The sequence below is a fragment of the Ailuropoda melanoleuca genome, chromosome 1 (assembly GCF_002007445.2).
Source record: "Ailuropoda melanoleuca isolate Jingjing chromosome 1, ASM200744v2, whole genome shotgun sequence".
NCBI lineage: Eukaryota > Metazoa > Chordata > Mammalia > Carnivora > Ursidae > Ailuropoda > Ailuropoda melanoleuca.
This window is the reverse complement of record NC_048218.1, coordinates 190,045,080-190,065,292: the sequence shown is the minus strand read 5'-3', so window position 1 is coordinate 190,065,292 and position 20,213 is coordinate 190,045,080. Positions and strand designations below refer to the sequence as shown.

The following is a 20,213-nucleotide window of genomic DNA, read 5'->3' as shown; positions in this document are numbered from 1 at the left end:
AGCCAGAGCAGTATTTTAATGCTGCTAATTACTATAAATGTTTCTTAAGATCAGGACCAACAATTTTAGCACTTTGAGGCCAAGTGCAATATTCTTAGGGTACCCTAAACATAAGCATCCAGTTCTGCTGGAAGCCCAGATACATCAGATAGAAAAGGAAGCATTTTCCTTCCTTCCTATTGGGACGCCTTCTCCCAGGCCATAGCCCCCCACTCTGTTCCCGCCAGATTCCTCCAGAATTGTGCAAGCAGAGATCTAACCCACCATGTTTGGCTGCCAGCCCTCCACATTCACACATCTATCAATGCACCACCAAAAGTCATCTTCTGACTCTCCTTTCCAGGCAAAGACAGGGAATCCTGAGAAAAGGGATCAAAGAGAAACCATTAAAGCCTGAAAGAATGGTTGCCCCTAAATTTTGACAAGATACTGGTTTTCCCCAATTCCAAATTCTCTCATTTTGCTCAACTCCTTGGATTGACTTTCTTCACTGTCTTCAGCCCCTTCATCCACTTCTTTGTCTTTGGTGGTCATTTTGCTCTTGATATACCAAAAAGGAAAAACAAAAGGGACAAGAGTATGATGGATGCTACAAATAGGACTAAAGGGAAAAAAAGAAGAAATCAGAAATAAGTACTTCTTGATCCAGTCAAACTGGAAGTCTCACCATTTCCCAACTACACTTTGATCTTTCTTGCATCTGTACTTTGGTCATCCCACCTTCATCAGGAGAACCTTACACTCTTCTCCATCGGTTAAAATGTTGTCATAGCTCACGTAAGTTTCATGTTCCTAACGAAGCCTGTTTAACTGCAAGTGGTCTATCATGGAATCTGAACTTTTAAAAGCCGCTTGCTTGTGCGGTAAATGTAGATTTATGATCTGTCGTGGCATTTATCATATATGCCCTTGTATTACCACTATTTATATATGTGTCTTTTCTCCTCAATCACCATATAAAATTCTTAGGGCAAAGACATGGTCTCGTGTGCTCTTATATCTCTTAGAGTAGGCCATTAAACATTTGTTGGAAAAAAAAAAGAATGTATATGTACAATTCACTGGGCTATCTATTTAATATTTGTGCCCTTTTATATACATTAATAAAATTTCATAATGAATGAATGTAAATGAAAGAACAAATGAAATACTAAAGTGCTCGCAAAAGGAGAGACACGCATGCACCACAGAGCTTTCCCAGCATTTCTTAAGAGCTCTGAAGCAATAAGCATTTGGTACCCTGATCTGTGCTGTGCTGCCACAGAGGGAAGGCAAGAAACTGGCAAAGTCCAAATTTCTTTCTTTTGTCCTTCCTGTGTCAGTAGCGATTGTGATCAAATATTAATCTGCCAGGTCAAGTCCTTTTTTACTGCTGAAGCAGAAACACCAAACATTAAATCAGGGCAAACTGCTGACAAACCAGCAGGACCACAGAAGTATGCCCGAAGCACTTCTTTTCTAATCCATATTACCTTAGACAATGAGCGGTGTTCACTGGTGCTCTAATATTAGCAAGTCGAGGCAAAGCATTAACTAATAAGGGAATGTCAGACATAAGATATCTGCCAACTGTAAAACAGAGTTAGCTGCATCATATTGAACAAGAGAAGTGCAGAAGTAGAGCAAACACACAAGAATAGGGATCCATTTCCCCCAAGAGGGCTCCTTTAATGTCAATCTCTCTTAAAGACTGATATTGAATCCATGGAACTTTTCAGAGACTTACTTTAGCCAAAGACACAGAAGACAAGCAGAAGATCTTACCACTTTCTGCTAGAGCAGCAGCCACTTCATTGAGAGTGGAATAGATGTTGCAGGCTGCCCAACGGCACTGTGCCCCCAGCGCACCCAGAGTTTCCATAAGCACCTGCATTGAAGAGAAAAGCAGGAGATGAACAAGACTAGCCAAACAACTGGTCAAGGAAATTAAGTTTATATATTTGACAATAAGAAAGTAAATCAGGAGAAGCCCGGGTGGCTCAGTCCATGAAGCGTTTGCCTTCGGCTCAGGTCATGATCCCAGGGTCCTGGGATCGAGTCCCACATCGGGCTGCCTGCTCATCGGGGAGTCTGTTCTCCCTCTGCCTGCTGCTCGCCTGCTTGTGCTCTCTTTCTCTCTCCCTCCCTGACAAATAAATAAATAAGATCTTAAAAAAAAAAAAAAGAAAAAGAAAGTATATCAGGAATAACTGAGGCCAGTGACTTTCAAATGGTGCTTTACAGAAATTCCTCAGCATTTTGAGTAGAGGGCAGTGGTAGGGGTAGGCATGGGTGAAGGCTCCAGCTGAGCTCTGTTTTTCTACCTATTTAATATATTTGGGCTTCCTTTTAAGACTTAATTAAGTCAAGGGTTTTAGAGCCAAAACATTTTTGAGAAACCACCAATTTACAGTTCTGCTTCTTCTGAAGATGTAGAAAGCTGCAAGACAAGCTCCGATCCTAACAAAAGCCAGATAATGTACCATCGAAGAGCTAAGGTTGGAAAGCAACCAAGTGAACTGAACTCCCAAGTGACAAATCCCTTTAAAGAGCAAGGGGACACGGTTTCACCTCTGACAGAACATGGAAGGAAGATGTGGGTGCCACAATGAGGATAAGAAAAAATGAGCTAGAATTTCAATGAACTAGTAGAGGCTGAGTGTGGGAAAGCGTGTCAGTTTGGAATTTCTGACTGCCCGAGGCCCAAGGAGATTTCACACTCACATGGAAGCTCTTTTCCAGGGGCTTCCACCCAGTGCCCACAAGAAAGACTGGGCAAGGACCTGGTTAGCTATGCTCCAAGACAGGCATGAACCCTGGGCACTTTGCCACACTCTTCTCTCAGAGGAAGCAAAAGCCTTAAGCTGTAGGAAGAGGAGCAGAAATTATGCCTGCCACCAGGGAGCAAGCAAAGATCCACTGGTTCTGGGGAAGAGTGGAAGCAAAAACTCCCTGTTCCTTGGAGAGAAGCAGGAAACCCCCTTGGGCCCAGGACCCTGCACTGATAGAAAGTACAGGCATCCATCAGAGGTAATGCAGATTCGGTTCCAGACCACCACAATAAAGTGAATATCACAATAAAGCAAGTCAAATGAATGTTTTGGTTTTCCAGTACACATAAAAGTTATGTTTACACCATACCGTAGTCTATTAAGTATGCCATAGCACTATGTCTAAAAAAACAATGCACATACTTTAAAAAATACTTTGTTGCTAAAAAATGCTAACTATCACCTGAGCAGGTTATAGTTACTGATCTACAGATCACCATAACAGATAACCATAAAAAAGTTTGAAATATTTTTTTTATTTTTTTAAGGATTTTTAAAATTTATTTGTTTGACAGAGATAGACAGCCACGGAGAGAGGGAACACAAGCAGGGGGAGTGGGAGGGGAAGAAGCAGGCTCATAGCGGAGGAGCCTGATGTGGGGCTCGATCCCATAACACCAGGATCACGCCCTGAGCCGAAGGCAGGCGCTTAATGACTGAGCCACCCAGGCGCCCCAGTTTGAAATATTTTTGAGAATTACCAAAACGTGACAGAGAGACATGAAGTGAGCAAATGCTGTTACAAAAATGGCGCTGATTGACTTGCTTGATGCAGGGTTGCCACAAACCTTCCATTTATTTAAAAAAAAATGCAATTATCAGTGAAGTGCAATAAAACAAGGTATGACTGATAAAGATCTGCAACCTCTCCAGGAGAGGCAGGAAAATATCTCCTGCACAAAACCTATCCCAGACACAAGGCAAATTTGGCTGCTATAGAGAGAAGAAGCAGGAACCATGAAGAAGCCCTATCCTCACACAAAGAAAGACTGATTAACTGTTCCAGACCTACCTAAGACTGAGGCTGGAGCAGGAGAGCCAAGAACCCCACTTGCCCTCCCCATGAGCCGAGCTCTAGGAAACAGCAGCCTAGTGCAGCAGGTGGGGCATGCATTTGAAGAGAGAGATGATACCCCTTCCCCCCACCCCTGTGGCAAGCATGTGTAGAAGCAACTGAAAGCTGAGAGTGAAGCCACAACACCGAGGAGAGTCTCCTGGTAACCTTAAATCACAATGTAACAGCTGCCCACTACAGAAGGAATTTGAAGCCTATGGTGAAGAACAACAGAATTGAAATCCAGACCAATTCATGACAATAATGGAAACTAACAAATTACCATTCATAACAAAATTTCAAAACACACAAAGAAAGTGGAATAAACCACTCCCCTCCCCACACGATTGTCAAGAAATAAAGTATTCAAGAGAACAAGACTCTAAGATGAAACAGATGCTTGATTAGACAGGAACTTTAAATTAGCTACAATTAATAGGTTTACATTAAGGGGTCTAGTGAAAAGAAGGATGACATCCATGAACAGATAAGAGAATTTCAGCAGAGAGATGGAAACAATAAAAATAAGTGAAATAGAAATGTCAGAAAAAATTTTCAAAGGTATTAGAGATTATGAATTCTTTCATCAGACTCATCATCAGACTGGGCATATCTAAGGATAGAATCAGTGAACTTGAAGATAGATCAATAAAAATTACCAAATTGAAATACCGAAAGGAAAAAGAGTGGGAATAAAAATCAGAACAGAGCATCTAAGATCTATGGGACATTATCAAATGGGACATTACCAAATCTAACATACATGTAACTGGAGTCCTCGAAGGAGGAGGAGAGAAGAAGGCGTAAGAAATATATGAAGAGTTAGCAGGTAATTATTTTCCAAAATATGAAATTAAAGAGGACCCAGGAACAATGATATTTTAATAGCAAAGAACACAGTGGTGTCCAGATCCATTAAAAGGAACCAGGCTCGGGATGCCTTGGTGGCTCAGTTGGTTAAGCATCTGTCTTCAGCTTGGGTCATGATCCCAGGGTCCTGGGATCGAGTCCCGCATCAGGCTCCTTGCTCAGCAGGGAAGGCTGCTTCTCCCTCTGTCTGCCGCTCCCCCTGCTTGTGTTCTCTCTCTCCCTCTGACAAATAAATAAATAAATAAAATCTTAAAAAAAAAAAAAAACAGGTTTCTTGGAGAAATGACTGATTCTAAGGTTAGGGCAAAGAAAGTACAAGATAAGCTTAGATAATCATATACCAGAAGCAAGGAAATGCTCAAAGAATGAGAAGGATATGTCAAAAGACAAAGAAGTCACAGAAGCAAGATGGAAGGGGCTCCCCCAGGACAAGTTTGGAACAATTTGAGCATCATGATAAATAGTGATAGTAATGGATTATAATCCACTAAATAAAATAGGAAACAATGATTCATACAAATAAAAGTAAGTAAATAAATGAATAAATTGAAAGCTTGATGACGAATGGGATATTTACATAGTATCGTGTTACTACTTCATGAAATACTTTTTAATTATAAAGGGGGAAAATAACTTCTACAGTGAAAAAGTCTAGCAGACACTACCTCAAGCAAAGGATCAAAATGAACATCTTTCTGACAAATGATAAATCAAGTGTAAATCAACGTACCACCGGATAAGACTCAATGAAAAAAAATGCAGCAGCATTTCCTACCAAAAACGCATGGCCTGAATTTAATAATGAGGAAGCATCAGGAAAAGTAGAATTGAGCACATTCTACAGAATAATTCATCTATAATTTTCAAAAGTGTCAAGGTCATGAAAGTCAAAGAAAGACTGATGAACTGTTCCAGACTAAAGGAGACGAAAAGGGGATGACAATTAATGAGATGCATGAGGTCTGAGGATTAGACGGTAATATAAGTTAATGTTAATTTCCTGATTTTGAATAGCTGTACTGGTTGAATGAGAGAATGTCCTTGTTTGTAGAAAATATGCACTGAAGTATTTGTGGGTGAAGGAGCATCAGGTTGGCAACTTACTCTCAAATGGCTAAGAAAAAAGTGATCCATACTATACTTGCAACTTATCTATAAATCCATGTTTATTTCAAATTTTAAAACTATTTTTATTATTTTTTAAATTTTAATGTTTTTGTTTTTAAAGATTTTATTTACTTGAGAGAGACAGAGAGTATGGGGCGTGGAGCCTCCCTGCTGAGCAGGGAGCCCAACTTGGGCTCGATCTCAGGATCCTGGGATCATGACCTGAGCCAAAGGCAGACGCTTAACCGACTGAGCCACCCAGGCGCCCCTTAAACATTTTTTTAAAAAATTATTTTTAAGAAATTATTTTAAAAAATTTATTTCACTGATTTGATCCTTACTTTTTTTTTTTTAAGATTTTTATTTATTTGGCAGAAAGCAAGAGAGAGAGAGTGAGAGAAAGCACAAGCAGGGGGAATGACAGAGGAAGAGGGAGAAGAAGACTCCCCGCTGAACAGGGAGCCCCCTCAAGTAATTTGTCCAAGGCCACTTAGTAAGTTAATAGCAGAACTACTCATATATCTTAATTTCTAGTCCATACTATCTTTCAATACTTGATCCCATTTTTTCCCTCTCATTTTATTTTTCACCTTAAAGAATTTCTGAATTCCTATAGCTAGGATTCTTGAATTTGTCAAACAAAAGAGGGATACTGAGACTTACCTACAGGGCAATATAAATTAACTAGAAAAGAAAACTGACTGGGGCCAAGAATATAAGAACTGTTCAAAGAATTGTCAAGTCAAGACTGCTGGCTATTAGGGCTCAAGCAGGAGTGAAGGTAGATAGGAGTGGAAGGAGGACAGAGCGTAGAAGCTGGTTTAACCCGACTTTCAATCACAACTGTTTAGAGAGAGTAGCAAAAGAATCTGCTTATTAGAAGGAACTATGGAAACACGCCTAAAAAATATAAATAGATCCAAGTCAATTAGAAACATGGGTGGGAAACCATTAACTATGATAGTTACTTCTGGAACACAGGATTATAGGAGATTGCCTTTTATGCTAATGATTGGGGTAATGATTGAGTATTATAAAATGAATATGAACTACTTTTGTAATCAGAAAAAGAAAATCGAGATTAAGGGGCGCCTGGGTGGCACAGCGGTTGAGCGTCTGCCTTCGGCTCAGGGCGTGATCCCGGCGTTATGGGATCGAGCCCCACATCAGGCTCCTCCGCTATGAGCCTGCTTCTTCCCTCTCCCACTCCCCCTACTGTGTTCCCTCTCTCGCTGGCTGTCTCTGTCTCTGTCGAATAAATAAATAAAAAATCTTTAAAAAAAAAAAAAAAGAAAATCGAGATTAAAAACAAAGCAATTCCTTTGTAATTATTTTTTTAAGGGAAAAAGAAAAAACGTGGAGAGGGAATAACAAAATAATACTAAAACTGGTAAACTAAATTTGATTACTCCATTCAATAGAAAATGAAAGGGAACCCTGAAAGGTGGTAATGTTTGGTGAGCCAGGGGGTAAAAAAGAAACTAGATAGAATTTAGCAACATGAGACAGTACAGAAGCACTTACTATTTTAAGCCTCCACACTGAAGTCTCATGTCCCTGACTGGGGAAGCCCAAAAAAGATTCCAAGAGAGTTTCTACCTCGATTAATTAGTCTGTAGCTCCAAAAAGACAGTTTTCAATTTATTACATTAATTTTGGGCAGTCAAGGTATTTTTTTCCCTTAGAGAACACGTAATCCAGAAAAGTCTCATGGTAAGGATGTTCACAGTAGCTGTCTGCGTCTTAAGGACTCTCTGCTGTACTTAATCAGGAATGTGGCCATATAAATAAGTGTTACGCTTCAGGAGATAATCTTTTGAAAGTTGATCTAATGATTCAGATGACCTGAGTCTTATAAATCATACAAAAGATTTCAGACCAATTCCCAATACATCAATTTCCTGTAGTGGTCTCATTATGGCTAGCAATTCAACATCTCTTACGTCCCTGATGACGGCTGTGAGTCAGCGGCTCTCGACAGAGGAGCTCTGGAAAACTGTGGGGGCATTTTTGGTTGTCACATTAATTGGGAGGGGAATGCACCTGTCATTTAGTGATCAGGACGAAAGGTTTTGACATTTTGAAAGTACAGGACAGTCTCTTACAACAAAACCACACCACATTTAGTACAGTTTTCAAATGTTCCAATGAAAGTTCACATGTGTGAGAAACCTATTTATAATGATCCAAATTTAGAACCTTATTTCACTTTACATGGTTTTTTGTTTTTTTTTTTTTAATTTATTTGAAAGAGACAGCCAGCGAGAGAGGGAACACAAGCAGGGGGAGTGGGAGAGGAAGAAGCAGGCTCCTAGCAGAGGAACCTGATGTGGGGCTCGATCCCAGATCGCTGGGATCACGCCCTGAGCCAAAGGCAGACGCCTAACGACTGCGCCACCCAGGCGCCCCTCACTTTACATGTTAACAAAAACTGTTTTTGTAGTTTTAATACAAAATAATAATACTTTTCCAAGAATGCAACAAGTATGTAAATTAAGAGAAAACACACACTTTTTGTTGTTGTTTAGAAATTTAAAAAGTTGTTTATCATTTATTATGAAAAGATTCAGAAAATCATATAATTTGGCAATGCCACTCTGATGCTCCAGAACCAATAACACAATTCTATCTACATTTGTGGCATTCTCATTCAAATAATGTTTTGGGTTTTTTTAAAAAAGATTTTATTTATTTGTCAGAGAGAGAGAGAGATAGAGAGCACAAGCAGGGGGAGCGGCAGGCAGAGGGAGAAGCAGACTCCCCACTGAGCAGGGAGCTCGATGTGGGGCTCGATTCCAGGACCCTGGGATCATGACCTGAGCTGAAGGCAGGCGCTTCACCGACTGAGTCACCCACGCTTCCCTCATTCAAGTAATGTTCTAAGGAAGTACAAATATCTGAGTATTCCACTATGCTTGTGCTGAAGCATTTACATATTGAAACACATATTATTTCATTATAAATTAAAGTTTTCTTTTATTCCTCCTTCATATTTCAGTTAAGATTTTATATTAATTAAAAAAATGTGTACCGAGGTATGTTATATTTTAATTTCATTCTATGATAATACGAGGCATTACAAAAATATTTTTTATGAAAAGGAGACACTGAATCTGACGGGGTGGGAATCGCTGGTCTAAATCAAGCATGGTAACCCCAGTCCTCTCACCAGGACTGGTGGGCCATGGACATGTGACCCAGTTCAATGACACATGATGGAATATCCTGGAGGACTTCTGGGAAAGGTTTTCTTGCTCTTGGGGGAAAGGAAGAAATGGTCCTTACTCTTCATGTCAATTTGTGATGGCTCAAAGAGCTGTAAGCATCTTGCTCTGAACCTGAGGATGAAGTAAGCAAGTGACAAGGCAGCTGCAAGAAAATCACAGACAGATGAAACTGGAGCCCTGAGATCCCACATCTGAAGTCCACCTTACCGCTGGACTCCAGCTATGTAATATAGTAAATTCCTTTATGTATGAGCCAGGTTTGAATCAGGTTTTCTCTCACTTGCAGCTGAAAGCAGCCGAAGAGAGCTGCCTTATAGAAATGAGACTGGAAGGGAAGATAAGGGGAAAGCAGTGTAGCACAGAGAAAGCATAAACTTGGGACTCAGATATATTGAAGTTCAAATCTGGATTCTATGACTTACTAGCTGTATGACCTCGGACAAATTACTTAAGCACTCTGAGACTCGGTTTCCTCATTTGTAAAACAGAAACAGGAATACCTGCTTTACCTGGCCATTATATGGATTAATGAACTAATACTTGTTAATCTCTTAACCTGCTGCTTGACAGGTTGCAAGCACTCAACAGCTGGTGGCTATTATTAACTATTATTATGTGGAGAAAGAAAAGGGACTCACAGCAGTCTGAGCAGTGATGTGGGTGCAACCCACAATTTTGGCTCCAGCCAAAGGTTTTTCTCCTTGAGCTCTCTTCCTCAAAGCCATCAGCGCAGGCATTTCTGAAAAGGCACAATACATACACAGCACTATTAGAGAGGAGGGAATGAGAAAGAATAAACAGAAGAACTTATTCTCTTAAGAGAAGAGTCTTCCCCTGATCAGGTTCTTTGTTAGAATGGGTTTCTCAAGGCATCAAGATATTGAACCTGATTTTTCATTCGAAGAGAATTTCAGAGGCAAATGCTCCAGAGTTCGGATTCCTTATATCCCAATCCTCCTTATCCAGTCTCTTAGCCTTTTCCTGGTATAGGAGTTCCTTCTAGACCCACCAGAGTTCACTCCCTCCCCACAGTGTTTACTAAGTTCAGATTTCTTTTGTAATAAATATTCTTTAAAACCACACTTAAATTTCACAAGCTACTGGACCCCAGGACACAAAAAGGGATTAACACGGACAAAAAGACACAGGCAACTTGAGAAGGAAAAAGTGCTTGCTTTCTTTACCTTGTTCAGCAATTTCAATTTCTCTTCGTCCAAACTCTGCCTGTTTGATGTTCTTGACACAGAAGTCGCTGCTTCCCTTAGAGTTCTTTTGCTGCTTATCCCTGGGAGATGTCTCATCATCAGAGCTATCTGTATAGGAAGCCGCTGAAATGACAGAATAAAAAACCCTCAGGGAAAAAAATGGCTTCCTCTAGAATACCAAACCATGGAGTGAACCGAGGCTTGTCTAGTCATCCAACACCACACAAATGTACACCTAAATGGTAGGCACCTAAAATGGCACTGTGGAGCTGGCTCGATCACCTCCATGGAAAGTGCTAGCCACAGGTCAGAAGGAGGAAGCTGAGAGAGGTTGCCAAAGACATTCCCCCTGGATAGCATTAACTTGGAATCTAGGGCTAACGATCTTCAGAACATGAGAGCTCCTTATAAGCAAAAAGAGAGAGGTTACACCACGGTAGCAACAGGTTAAAGTTCTCAGTGCGAGATCACGGTCATTAACCTAGGGGTTTCTTGGATCCAAGCTACCCTTCTTTGTCTGCTGTTTCGATGCCTGTTGTAATTTGTGTTTTAGTACAATAACTGAACAGATAAGACCTAGAGAACAAGAAACCCATGGGAAAGTAATTAAGAACCACACAAAAAGTGTTTGTCTGACAACAGAGCTTTCTTTTTAAGACTGGCTCTGATGAGGCTGAACTATGCCTGCAGACCCAATTAGATATTGACAATGAAGTATTCAGTGTGCTCTCCTTCTTGCTGGCCTCAGTGGGTCCGGCAACAGGCATTTTCGGCTCCTAAAGAAGTGGATAAATCCTCCTTTGGTATATACTAAACTGTTCTGATGATTAATCCATTCAGCAATATACGCTAGAGGGTGGAAGGTCTCAGACTTTTGATTGTGGCTACCAGGCAGCTGCCGCTACTCACATGTTTAGCTGAGGTCTTTTCAGTCTTCATACAATTCTGTAGTTGCCAATCATTTACTGGATGATTTAATTTCCTTCCATGATTTATGTTTAAGTTTCAGAGGATAGTTTCTTCCTAAGGAGTCCTCAAGGTTTGTTGTGGGTTTTTTTGGTTGTTTTTTTTTTTTTTGAGGGGGAGGGGAGGTTTGGGGATATAAAGCTCTGTCTATAAGGCATTACATATCTCTCAATGGGATAAGAAGTACCTCCATCACTTTTAAGGGAAAAACTGCAAATACTCAGAGCTCTTAAGGTCTATGGTGCTCTGATCTACTTACATCCAGAGAATTAAGGCATTTCTGGGATTTCTTAGCAAAGGATCTATATCTGGGAGGGCTGTAAAAGGCAAGTCTGACCCTGCCCAGTTAATCGGGCCTGGCACTATAAAATGTTTGGGCAGCAGGGGGCCCGAGTGTCTCTCTTGGAGCTGGAAAACGGCCCTAGAGCAAAGTCCTAACACGAGGCAACAAGAATGAACATGGGCACCAAGGGAGGTGAGGGAATCAGTAAATCCCCAAAAGGACTTTTGTTCTTGAAAGGTACTAATCTGTATAAAAAGTCTGTGGTTCTCCCTCCTAGGGTGAGCAAGAGTTCAAAGTACCTTTGGCAACAGAGCCCAGAAACAGCAGTCATCTGTTTCACTAATCAATACTCAGAAATAGTTTATACGTTGGACGCTTAGGGGAACCATGCTTCTTCCACCTGAGGGAAGAAAGATAATGGCCATCCCTCATCTTGGTCATAATTTATAGCATAATTACTTTTGATGAAAGTGTTTACATTCAGAATATCCTGAAATTTCAAATCCTTTTCTAGAGGCATGATGATTTCTTTTTTTTTTTTTTTAAGATTTTATTTATTTATTCGACAGAGATAGAGACAGTCAGCAAGAGAGGGAACACAAGCAGGGGGAGTGGGAGAAGAAGAAGCAGGCTCATAGCAGAGGAGCCTGATGTGGGGCTCGATCCCATAACGCCGGGATCACGTCCTGAGCCAAAGGCAGACGCTTAACCGCTGTGCCACCCAGGCGCCCCACAGAGGCATGATGATTTCTATATTCTCCAATGGACATTTAAATATAGTGGATATGTGTTCTGGAGTCAGACAGACTTCGAAGTCTCAGTCTCTATTTCTGGGTATATAAAAGGTGTTCCAGAACCTGATTAATAGAATTATTAATTCATTCATGAATCCAGTCATTCACACATTCAGTTGTTCATTCAACAAATTTTTATTTTGTGTCTACTGTATACCAGGCAGAGTCTAAGTGCTGGGTATACAGAACAAATATGGATTGTCTTTATCTTCATGGAGTTTTCAGTCTAATAGGTAAGTCAGACATGAAATAACTAATTACAAAATTAATTGGAGTTTTTCTTTTCCTACGGCTATAATACGTGCTACGAAGCTGACTGCATAATAGTAAGACATAACTTTCGGAGTCAAGTTGTTGAGAATATTAAATAAGATAATGTAAATAAACTGCTTAGTGCAATGTTTGATATAAAGTAATTAAGCACTCAATAAATGCCATCTGATACTATTGTTGGCTTTGCAAATATTTTTAATTCAATACCAGCTATAACATTTTTAAAGGTTCTTACTCAGCTTCAGGATTTTGAATGGGGAAGGAATGACACGCATATAATATTATTTAGCAGCTTCTTTTTTTTCGACCTCCGTCATCTACTAATCTAACCAAGCAGCAGGTGGTTGGCTGGCAGTGATGAAAAAGGTTGCGACTGGAGTCCTAACTCTACCCAGAATAGCATTCCTCTCCTATGCCTCTCTAGCTTCTAAGGATGAGTCAGGGTAAAAAAAACCACACAAACAACAACAGCAAAAATAACCCCCAAAATTTCCTCTTAGGAGAAGCACTCCAATTTTTGGCTTGAGTTGTTTTCTTCTCTCTCAAGAAGAAATTATTATACCACCTCCCCACTCTAAAAAACTCCCCAAATACAGTATTTTATTTTCTTCATAGTAGTCAACTGGTTATAGTTAGTTCAACCAATGTTTTTATTTGAGCCACAATGGATTTGTTTTCAAAGAGTCCTTTGTGCAGACCTATTATCAGGTGAGAAACAAAAGTATTAGTTGTTTAGAGCGTATTAATATGTGAATGCAAAATGGCTGACAGACCCAGACCGAGAGAGTGTTATTTCTGCAAACACAGTAGAAAGATTATTCCTGAACTAGCATGACATTTGTTTTTTGAATCCATACTTATTTCTGTCACTATATTTAAAGTAGCACATTCATGAAAATATTTGAGATAGCATCAAAGGTTTTTTCCTAAGAAAACTTAGAGAAACCCAACACATATGTATACACAGGCTTGCATAATTTCTAAAATGATTACAATTGTCACACTCTGAAGCCCAGAGCCATAATTCAATTAAAAATGAACAACGGATAATCAAGGCAACAACCAACTGAAGTACAGCCTAAGACCTTAGCTCTAGCTTTACCTCTAATTGGTTGTGACCAATTTTCAATTTATCCACCTGTAAAATAGGGAATATAACAGATCCTTGCTTTCCCATGCTCTCTCCTTCCCCTAACTACCACCAGAAAAATCTCATGAATAAATGAGAGTACAAAAGGGTTCAATGTCTAGGTAGAAAGGTAACATAAAGCACAATATAACTTTACCATGGGGTGTTCTCTTGTTTCATGATCCCCAGAATCAAAATATAACTCTTGAATCACTAATCCATAATCTATCCCATTGAACATGCATACATATGTTCTATGGCTCAAGCCTGATTAAACCTTACCTCCTAGCAGCTGTGATATTATGGGTTATTACTCGGAGAAGAAGCAGTCAGAATCCCAGTTGAATTAGTCCTATTAGACTATTTTAAGTCAGACAATTCCCCTTAGGCCCAATCTATTCATTTGGCAATGGAAATAACAGTAGGGACCTGTGTGTCAATGTGCAGCAGATTTCATTGATGCATAACGCTATAGAAATATGTGAAAAGCTATGTTAGCACCCAAAATACAAACAAACAAAACTTTGTTATTTGGAAAAATCTGAAAATACTTTATAAGTTTTATAAGAACCAATTATGAACTAAGGGACTTCAGCCTTCTTTTCTTATCTTTAACCAATTAACTCACTGCAAAGGCAGCTTTTTCAGAAATACATCACTGAGAACGATTTGACTTGAAAGAAGTCTCTTCTGTTCATTTGTTTTCATAAGGTTCTGTGCTTAGGGAAAGAGTTTTCAGAAGTTTGTTTCTTATAAACAATTTCAGGCACAATGCAGGAATTTTAGGAATTAATGTAGCCCTTTTCAACCTGGATTCCACTAGAATTAAGCCCTAATGCCTTGAAGCATCCATAGAATACATCGATTAACTTCTATCCATCTGGAAGGGTACTAATTATGAACCATCCTTCTGAGAATTGAGCATACAGCAGCTCCAATTCTTTTCTGTGCTCTGTGCTCTGTGATTCTGATGAGGAACCCTGGTAGGAAAAGGTTGGTAGAGACTCCTAAATGAAAGCACAGCAAAGCTTCGCACTAGGGTCTGTAGGCAGGGAGAGCAGGCCACAGACTGCCCAAACCTCCAGGTAACTTCAGCAAAACAAACATTCTGGAGAGGGAGGTACCTTTTTTTGAAATGTCATAAACCTTCTTCTAGCTATTCATATACATAGTATATCAGAGACCTCAACAAGAATATAAAATATAGGGCTCTGGACACCTTTCACCAATATTTATTTATCAAGCACCTCTTATGTGTCAAGCATTTCTAAATGCTGGGAATAGAACAGTACAAAACAGACAAATCTCTGTTCTCATGGATCTCTTATTCAAGTAAGGGGAGGAACAATAATAAACTAGTAAAATACATAGTATGTTGTATGATAATAAGTGCCATGGAGAAAAATAAAGGAGGAAACTTTGGTAGGGAATGTTGGGTGGGGTATTCGTACAATTTTGAGACTAGCCAGGATAGGCCTCAATGAGAATGTACTTAAGAATTGAAGGAGGTAGGATACCCAGCTAGGGTATCTCAGAGCACCCCAGGCAGAGGAAATAACAAATGCAAAGAACTTAAAGCAGGAGAGCGCCTGGCATGTTTTGAAATAACAAAACAGCAGTAAGGAAGCTAGTATGGCTGGAGTGAAATGTCTAGCTGGACGAGGAGGGAAGTTTGGGAACGTAGCGATGTGATTAGAAATGTAAAGGGATGGTATAGGGCTGTGTAGGCCGTTTTAAGACCTTTACTCCAAGTGAGATTGGGAAGCATTGGAGGGTTTGGAGGGGAGAACTGATATGACCTGATTTATTTCAAGAGAATGAATCTGGCTGTAGTGCTGTAAATAAACTGAAGAGCGGCAAACCTGGAACTCAGGAGCTCAGTTTTTTGGTTTTTTTAAAGATTTTATTTATTTATTTGACCGAGACAGCCAGCGAGAGAGGGAACACAGCAGGGGAGTGGGAGAGGAAGAAGCAGGCTCCCAGAGGAGAAGCCTGATGTGGGGCTCGATCCCATAATGCCGGGATCACGCCCTGAGCCGAAGGCAGACACTTAACAACTGCGCCACCCAGGCGCCCCAGGAGCTCAGTTTTTAAGACATGGGAGATGCCTATAAAACATCCAAGTGAAAGGACTGAGCAGGCAGTTGGATATATGGCTCTAACGTGTAGGGGAGAGATGTGAGGTAGAGATAAAACCTGAGACTCAAATGTCAATACACAGTATTTAAAACTATGAGGCTGCATGAACTCATGTGGGGAGAGTATAGAGAGGAGAGCCAAGGCTCAGTCTTGCGGCTCTCCAATGCTACTATAATGTATGCTGAAAATGGGTTCCAAGTTTTTATTGACTTGCATTTGCGTATCTTCCTGCATTTAGAAAGCTGTAAGTCAGTTCCATATTCCTGGCTTTTCATTTACTAGATATGGAGCATTTTCTGTAACACCTCATGTAACTTCTCATTGTGAACATTGTGAACTTCTCTTTGTAACTCTCTCTTAGGAACATCACACGCTGCAAGAATTTTCCAAGATCACACAAACAAATCATACATGGATCAAAGCCCAGAAAGTAGGTCTCTCCTAACTCCCACTCCAGGGCTTGCCCATTGTTCATGGGAGAAAAACAAAAAACAAAAACAAGACGAGGTAATGGTGTATATGAAACAGCTGCAAAAGAAGCAAACATTGGGGCGCTGGAGTGGCTCAGTTGGTTAAGCATCTGGCTCTTGATTTTGGCTCAAGTCATGATCTTGGGGTCCTAGGGGTTGTAGGGATCAGGCTCTGTGCTCAGCAGGGAGTCTGCCTGAGATTCTTTCTCTCCTGCTGCCCTTCCCCTAACCCCCACTCCCTTTCTCTCTCTCTCTCTAAAATAAATAAATAAATCTAAAAAAAGAGAGAAGTAAACATCATTTAGGTTTCATTTTAAAAGCACTGAGTTTATGGAAATAACACTTCCTATAGATGATTTCAGACTGTAAATGGAATATTACAGCCATAGGCATATTTTTAAAAGGACACTTACTCTGGAATATACCCAGATGAGGATAACCAGGACAGTGGGCTGCCCTGAAAATGGTGATTTTTTTTATTTCTATGTAAAATCATTAAATTCCAGGGATTTTATTGAGAATAAAATATTTTATATGAGAGCTTATCAGAGCTAAATAACTAGATAAAGCAAGAATCACCCTATCATCTAGAATGTTCCCAAAGAAACCAGATGGCTATTTGTCAGGGATGCCAACAAGGTAATTCTAGCATCCAGTGGGAAGCTGAATAATTGATCATAAGTTATTTTCTATTTCCAGAATGGTTTGACTCCATGCTCTTAAACTTAATATCCTTAAATGGATAAAGAAGGTTGACAATTTTTTACTATAAAAATTGCAACTACGTGTAGTTCAACCTAAAAGGTCCAAGTTTTCCAAGGTGACATCAGTCAATACCACTCACGAATGAAGGCAAATATGTGTTCACTTAGAAACCAAGGGCATCAGTCACACTTTCAAGGTAAATAAATATTTTATAAGTACCCTCCCTACATATAAGGGTTCAGTAGGAAGGCAGGCATCGGTTTTCTCTGCAGGAACACAACTGGAAATATAGATCTAGCCTGTAGGATGAAGATTGAGCGGGCGTTAAAACTTAGTATGTTACTGTTTAGTATCAATCTTTAAGTGATATGTACAAACTCACAGTCTAAAGGGTTACACACCATTTTATAATTCACATTTTCACAATTATTATGGCTTATAGAGTTATATTAACTGGTTCATGGATTCTCAACACTGGTTATTTCAGCACAATAAGATAGGTACACAGTTTTTACACATATCTTTACATAAAAGTCCATAGGGATTTACATCATTCTGTTATGGGGGTAAGGGGGAGTAAAAAGAGAAATGTAACAAGTGTAAACAATAGGGGCGCCTGGGTGGCACAGCGGTTAAGCGTCTGCCTCCGGCTCAGGGCGTGATCCCGGCGTTATGGGATCGAGCCCCACATCAGGCTCCTATGCTACGAGCCTGCTTCTTCCTCTCCCACTCCCCCTGCTTGTGTTCCCTCTCTCGCTGGCTGTCTCTCTCTCTCTGTCAAATAAATAAATAAAATCTTTAAAAAAAAAAAAAAAAACAAAAAACAAGTGTAAACAATAATCCACCCAACCTAAAAGTTACAGCTTCCCAAACAAGCTTTCTACAACTTTATATAACAAATACTACTTTTCTATTTGTGTGAAGAACAAACAAAATTTCAGGTCACGATGAAAAATTTCTGAAGAATATTACTATTTATAATGTGAAGAGATAACTAGGGCAAACATTCAGCTTCCTATTATATTCCAACACAAGAGCAAAATGAAATAGCTCCATATTAGATCAGATACATAGCAGGCATCGCTGCAGAAATGGCTAATGCCTTTAAGGGGTTCCACGTGGTAATAGCTCATCGGGCATTAAATGATAGCTCCAGAGCCCACAGATTTGAATTAATGCCACTGCACACGAAGGAAGGGGTGACAGGCAATGCAATGTCACAGCTTAGAAGAGAAAGCAAAGGGCTCTGTGGAACTAAGCCCCACTTGAAAGTTTTCATTGTTTCTTGGTGCAATTAAGGTTTCCCCATTAATCTGCAAGTTCTGAATGGAGGGATGGGGAACTCCTCTTCTATTTTCAAAGAACGGAAAACAACCTAAGTCTTTATACATGCTGTTCAGTGAAGGTCATCAATAAGTTACATACGCCCACCCTCTGAATAAATCAGAAATCAGGTTTCTGAGTCACCCTCTTCTGCCTTTATTGGAAGAAGAGATCTCTATTAGGTTCCGCTCTGAGTCCTCAAGGAATCCAAAGATTACATCTAGAATTTTGGTCTAAATTTCGACCGAGAGTCAAAGTGTCTATTTCAAAGCACAGGTTTGATGGTGCTTAAACAGACAGGAGGGGCTACTGATCACACTTAATTAGCTTCCACGGGTGGGTCCATAGCAGCTCAGTACTCACCTGAGCTGTAGCTGTCAGTAGATGACTGAGAAATGGAACGAGACAGAGAGCGACGTCCAATTTTGGTGGGACGTTTGTTGAATTCTTGCTTCTGGTCAGCAAATTGGATCTGCTAAGAAAAAGAACTCTCGTTATATGAAGGAAAACAACCTTCATTCTGAGACAGTAGCTGAAGGCTTGCATTACAGGATCTTACCTTTCTTTGCAGTTGGTCTGATTGTACCAACCCATGTTTGGAATGTTAAGACTTTTTGGAGAGAATGATTTTTCATGTAGAAGGAGTAGATAGAGGACTGGACTGACCATGTATAGACAGCAGTACTCTGGAGGTTGCATATTGGATCAATATCCGACGATTTCCTCATAGTATCTTTCTCCTACTGTTGGAGGTTCCAGCACTTTACAAATCAAAGCTTATATAATTTACTCAACAAATAACATTTTTTCTTTCTCTCTAATTGAATGTTTGTATAATTGTTTGGATTATTCCGGATCCAAGGTGGCATGGAGGCAGGAAGGATCAAAGATCTGACAACTACCTTTCATGATAAAAAGATGGTTCCTTGGTGGGCAGAACACAGACACAGCCCACCAGAGAGAAAGCAGCAACTGACGGCTTTATTTCCTGCAGTTAGAGGCAACTACTGAGTCATTTGAATATTGAGACGAGGAGACTAATGCCAAACTGCATTAGCTTAGCATGCCTTTTAGGGGAATTCATAGCACTTTCATAGCTATAACAACAAATGGAGCCTGTGTTACTACCTTAGAGTTTGCAAATTGTTTTCAGTAATAGGAAAATTCATTGGATCAGAAGCTCTTTGCAAAGTGAAAAATTGGCAAAATTGGCTATTTTGCTAAAGTAGCAATTTATTTCAAAAAGATACAGTACTCTTTCTATGCACTCCCATGGGATATACATGAACTTCCATGTACTCCTCCTAGCACAGCACTTACCACACTGAATGTATCTACTGTATCCTCCATAAAGGCAGGAGCTGTGCGTCTTATTCACCCTTATATGCTCCGGCAATCACATGCTGAAACAATGAATCTGAAGTAGCCTATTCTAGCTTCACTGTCTGTACTTGGTTGAATATTAAGGAAATATGGTAAGCATAAGCCAAATCTAAAGTTAAAAGAATTTTCAGGGCAAAAAAAGCGGGGCAGGGGAAGGTGGGTGAGAAGATGGGGAGGGGGATAGCAGTCCAGCTGAAAACTCTGGCTTTCATTTCACCACCCTCGTTCAAGACAATGATTTTTTTTTTTTTAAGAGGCCCATCTAGGAAAAGGAGTAGTAATTGACTTCCCAAAAGCTAGGATGAGTCACTACTTCCTTTGAAAAAAAAGTAACAGATAAACTCTGCCTCAGATAAGCAATGCCCCCTCCCACCCACACACCACTAGAGGGGGCCAACCACTCTGCTTCTCTAGATACGTGGGATCAGGAGTGGGTGGGTGCACACCACTTTACCCCAATCACACTAAACCGTGT

The 20,213-nt window shown here is 40.1% G+C and overlaps 1 protein-coding gene across 6 annotated transcripts in view; it reads right to left on the bottom strand.

Moving 5' to 3' along the window:
* AHCYL2 (adenosylhomocysteinase like 2) overlaps positions 1 to 20,213 on the bottom strand; it is a 163,453-nt gene that overhangs the window by 25,541 nt on the left and 117,699 nt on the right. For 4 of the 6 annotated variants that reach the window (XM_034671909.1, XM_034671912.1, XM_034671894.1 and 1 more), the window contains 5 exons: positions 18,719 to 18,830; positions 10,253 to 10,396; positions 9,707 to 9,807; positions 1,765 to 1,867; positions 265 to 359 (listed from right to left, as the gene is read on the bottom strand). In XM_034671909.1, coding sequence (XP_034527800.1) covers positions 265 to 359; positions 1,765 to 1,867; positions 9,707 to 9,807; positions 10,253 to 10,396; positions 18,719 to 18,830 — 555 coding nt within the window. The remainder of the gene's footprint in view (positions 1 to 264; positions 360 to 1,764; positions 1,868 to 9,706; positions 9,808 to 10,252; positions 10,397 to 18,718; positions 18,831 to 20,213) is intronic. The other 2 variants (XM_034671901.1, XM_034671928.1) reach the window with 1 other exon arrangement.